This window comes from Aplysia californica, unplaced genomic scaffold (genome assembly GCF_000002075.1).
Source record: "Aplysia californica isolate F4 #8 unplaced genomic scaffold, AplCal3.0 scaffold00375, whole genome shotgun sequence".
In the NCBI taxonomy this organism is placed as follows: domain Eukaryota; kingdom Metazoa; phylum Mollusca; class Gastropoda; order Aplysiida; family Aplysiidae; genus Aplysia; species Aplysia californica.
Genome location: NW_004797645.1, coordinates 278,532 through 283,415, shown reverse-complemented (window position 1 = coordinate 283,415; position 4,884 = coordinate 278,532). Strand labels below are relative to the sequence as shown.

General features: G+C 40.4%; 1 protein-coding gene across 1 annotated transcript; it reads right to left on the bottom strand.

The window, feature by feature from the left end:
* Nucleotides 1-3,868: 3,868 nt before the first annotated feature.
* On the bottom strand, nt 3,869-4,543 carry LOC101863998. The gene has a single exon (XM_005103501.1). The coding sequence runs from the start codon at nt 4,541-4,543 to the stop codon at nt 3,869-3,871; it is 675 nt and encodes a 224-aa protein (XP_005103558.1).
* Nucleotides 4,544-4,884: the final 341 nt, after the last annotated feature.

The following is a 4,884-nucleotide window of genomic DNA, read 5'->3' as shown; positions in this document are numbered from 1 at the left end:
CTGTGAGCAGCTTGCCGGAGCTAAAAGATAAAGATAGATAGGTCCCCATGACGAAGCCCGATTGATTCATTTCCTAAATTTAGACAAATATAACAAACAGTTCCCCTCATTCTTTGGCCTTTGTGATTATTCCACTGAGAAATTAAATAAATCTGAATAGACCTAGCTGTCCTTCACAGCTAAAGTGCAAGAAATGATATTTCGCAAGGTGCATAATCTTTTGAGAATATAGATCTAAACCTTCAATTTCTTTTGCATCTCTCAAGACTTTTGTAAGTCATTCAACTTTGGCGACTATTTTCTCGCTCATTTTATCTCTGAAATCAGGCCACCCCCACCTACTTCATTTGCACAAATGTCGACTACTATTTAATATAAATTGCTATATTTTCATTGAAAAAATAAAAGTCATATGGGCAAACTTTTTTCTGCTATCAATAACTCGTGAAATGTACATTATTTCTTTTGACCGCCACTGCTGTTGTGACCAATTTATTGACTACGTTTTGTGTCGTCTCTACGTTTTTTTTGTGGGTTTTTAAAAATATAAAACAATAATATGTACTAAATAAAGATAGACTAAACGTTAATAAATTCCACTTTATTAATCTCCTTTAGAAATTTGTTTCCAATAGCGTAAATAAATACACAAGTACATCAATACATAAATGCATAATTACTAAACAAATACACAACAAACGTAGGCGATCCTCACGCCATTCATTGCTGATCGCCACTACACAACGACCTGTTTTGTTGTTGTTTCTTTGTTGCTTTGCTTTCTTTTTTTTCTGTTGTTTTTGTTTGTTTTTACTTTTGGTCAGTATTTTACTGCGCTTGCACCTACAAAAGGTCATATCAGCGTCCGGGACACATTACGCATTTTCAGTTTAGAAGGAATTAATTATGAATATTGCCCCCGGGGGCGGTTGAGCCTTGTTTTTCAGCTAGAGATTTCGAGCACATGATCTAAGTGACACTACCTAAACGCCGTGTCACTGACACACACTAAGACTTGACAATGTTAGCTTGATCTCAGTAACCAGTTTTGATATGTACAAAACAGCAGACACTCGCATTGCTTCGCTTCAGAACTCTTTTTGTCTAAAGTGCACCTTAACTATAGAGTGTACTTTGGACAAGAGAGTTCTGAAGCGACGATATCTTAACGATATCTTAACCCTATCCATACGTCGTGTTTTACTATCGTTTCCATACGACGTGGGTAACCCTGTGCCACCACTTAACCCTATCCGTACGTCGTGTTTTACTGTCGTATCAATATGACGTGGGGAACTCTGTGCCACCATTTTGCAAAGAGGAAATTTACTCGTTAATCCGATCCATCTGCTTTGCATAGCAGTCTGTAAAAATGATTTTTTGAGAAATACTGAAAGTTTCAAAGACATCTACGAGCTAGAAATATTCTAAAAAGTGAAGAATGCAACCCCGAGAGTACAAAATGACCCCAGGGCGTACGTATAGGCTTAAAAAGAAATGGCAAAACAATGGCTCAATTCTTTATTATATCATAACGCTACTTAGCGATCGAAAACTACAACTTTATAATATAAATTCCTACTCTCAAAATTATGACAAAAATAATATGGCCCCATCACGTTGTGGAGAATATTAAATGAAACCTTCGTTTGATACTTTCGTTTAAATTTTGAGGTGTGTAGAGTGTGTGGTTTCTTCTAAAAATGACGCAGAGGTCAGCGCCACTAGAAGTATTTGATAAATAGAAAGCACCTCCCTCCTCACCCCTTTTTACCCATTCACCACCCCAATCCCCCCCCCCCCCCCCACACACACACTTACCAATCATCTCCACTCACTCCATCCCTCCTACTTCAAAAACAAAAAAATTCACTCATCCCCCCCCCCTCCTCTTTTTGCTCCCACAAACACACACACACACACACTCACACAGTCTTTGCCATTCCATTCATTCCTTTTAATAGAACATGTATACTTACAGAAAATACGCTTTTGAAACAGCCAGAAAATACACCAAATTGTTGTACTGGAATAATAATAATAATATATAGCAAGAACATTTGGTATACATTGGATACATTAATATTATACATATATATATAGAGAGAGATTTTAACGAAACAAAGCGTCAGCTGTAACCTGTTGGTCAAGTACACTTGGGGGTTTCCCGTTTCCCTTACTCGCACAGCCGTGATCATAGACGTTAACCAAAGATGCTACACTACAAGATGGTTCCCTCAGCCAGAGATAGTACATAACAAGATTGTTCACTCAGCCCGAAATGGTCCGCGGAATTTCGCGCATTGCTTTAGATGGCGCTGCAGTCTTTGTTTTGAAGCTCTCTTTTGTTTCTAGAGAAGAAAAATAGGAATAGCACAGTCTGTAAATTTCACTTTTATTGTTTTTCATACAAGAAGAGTAAATCTGTTCGCAAAGTCCGCACTTTTTCGAAGATGGCGCCACCAAATTTTGAGGACATTTTTTAAATTAATTGGCTCAAAGAGAGGAGTGAACCATCTTGTTATAAAAAAAAAAGTTCGCGGTCGTTCAAGTTTTTCCTCAGAGGACGCTACAATCACTGTTTTGAGTCTCTCTTTCGTTTCTCGAGAAGAATTTGAAGAACAGGAATGGCACCCTCTTGTGCACGCAGATGGACTGCTGATCGTCTGTCAACGAAGGACGGTGCAGCGGTGGCGCCGATAAATTGAGCTCTAAAACGCCTATAAACGACTTTTACAATTTCGCGAGAGCTTCACTTTTTGTTACTTTAAAAAAAAAAACTAAGCCAGAAAATGTTCATACAGACTGCGGTGCGAGTATAGTCCTAACGTTACCCTGATATTATTATGTTCCCAATATCTCCACATTCAGCTTTTTGGGGGTTTGTTTGTTGTTGTATTTTGGTAGGGGGGGGGGGAGGGGGGGTTGCAGAGAGGATTTTGAGGATACTTTTTAAATAGGCTCAAAAAGAGGAGTGAACCACCTATCCTGTAATATACCATCTTTGATTTTTTAAGTGGAATAGGAACCCAATGGCTCATTCCTGGAGTATTTTATAACCATCTAGCAATCAAAATTCATTTTGTTTTATGAATTCTCAAGTCAAAATGATGAAAATCCATCTCCTTCATACTCTTTGGCAAATTGAATTCTGCCTTCGTTTAAATGTTGAGATCAAAAAGGTGCATGGTCTCTTCTAAAATTTGACACAAAAATGGTGTAACCTAAACTAAATTACCGGCATTTGGGAAGAAATAGCTGAGGACAGGAAAACAGGGAGGACAATGATAAAGGGAAGAACTACAATGCTAGAGAGCAGCCTTAGAAACAACCAGGCTGAGAAGCGCCAACGACGAAAGGAAAATAGCGGAAATACAGAGCTTCGACCAACCTCACTGACATGCACGTACTACGACAGAATCTGCGCTTCAAACAGGAAGAATTAGCTTTGAAAAAAAGCTGCTTGAAGACAACCTTGAGACCATCTTAAGCTAAACCTACCGTCAGTATAGAAGAAAAGAGCTATATATTACCCACCTTTTTGATTACCGGATAAAATGTTATCAGTTAAAGACAGTGACATCTCGGAGAAACAACAGGTCGTGGCCTCTGAAACTTGGCAGTGTGGGTACTTGGAGAAAAGTTAGATGTTACATCAGCCCTTGCCAACCAGGGAGATTTTGTACTTTCTGAGGGCGGGGGCAATCACCCGAGTAATGACAGGTGTTTTTTTAATTAATGGCCCCATTAAAAATACATGTACATGATAGGTACGAGAATTTTAACCTCTCAAAATATGTGGCAAAAGTGGACGAGGCTATAAAAGAGTTGACACGCCCTGTACAAAAACCGAATACACACACAGCTTTCACTCCTGTTTTTCCGAACTCTGTTTGCGACAAAACAATTTAGTGCAGAGAGAAACTGCCTGCTTTCTGTAGCTTGAATTGAAGACGAAGTAAATAAAAATGTTGAGAGATGCATTGATAATGATCAGCGTATCCCTCAGAAGCCGCACGACATTGGCGGCGTATGTGTCCATGGCGCTGTCGTCTATCATGACTGCCAGAGTGAGCAGGACGGTTGGCAGACTGCACACAGTGAACAAGGCGGCCACAAACATCACTGACTGTACCGCTCTCAGCTCTTTGCCGGAGAGTTTCAAGTCACGGCGTGATGGCTTCGAGTTGGTGCTTCTCGCCTCCGAGGCTGGCCTAGATCTAAATCTTGTCGTCTGCGCCAGTTTGACGATGAGGATAAACAGACATGTGATGATGACAACCTGGGAGACTGTGGGCTCCACTTGGAAAAGCAGGGCGGAAATGGTGTGTACAAACACCTCAGGTATAACATGTGGGGCCATGTTCACTATATAGGTCATGTTGAAGTAAGGGTCAAACACCTCCTCGAAGCCGATCGTCACGAATGTTGGTGAGTAACAGGCAATCACAGTTAGTAGAAGCACGAGTATGGTTGCCAGGACTTTTCTGCCGGTGAAGAGGAACTTGAATTTCAATGGCAGAGCGACGCAGCAGCATTTCATTATTGTGACATAAACGGTGAAAAAGGCCGATATTTTGTGAACCACATTAAAGCTTGTAATCACTGCGGCAGATGTGGTTAAGTGAGCCACTGCACCTATGTCCAACGTTCTGACTTTTGCCAGCATTGCCACCACCAGTTAAAAAAGAACCGTGAGTAAATCAGACAAAGTCAGTGAGAACAGAGTCATTGACGTAGGATTCTCTGATATACCTAGACGTCGAAATATCTCCAGATTGCAGAGATTTGAAACAACTCCAAAGACGGCTATACTCAGATTTGTCAAGTCGATAAGTTCAACAACCAGTTCATAGCTGTGGCCCAGGAAGGGTACGTCTGGTG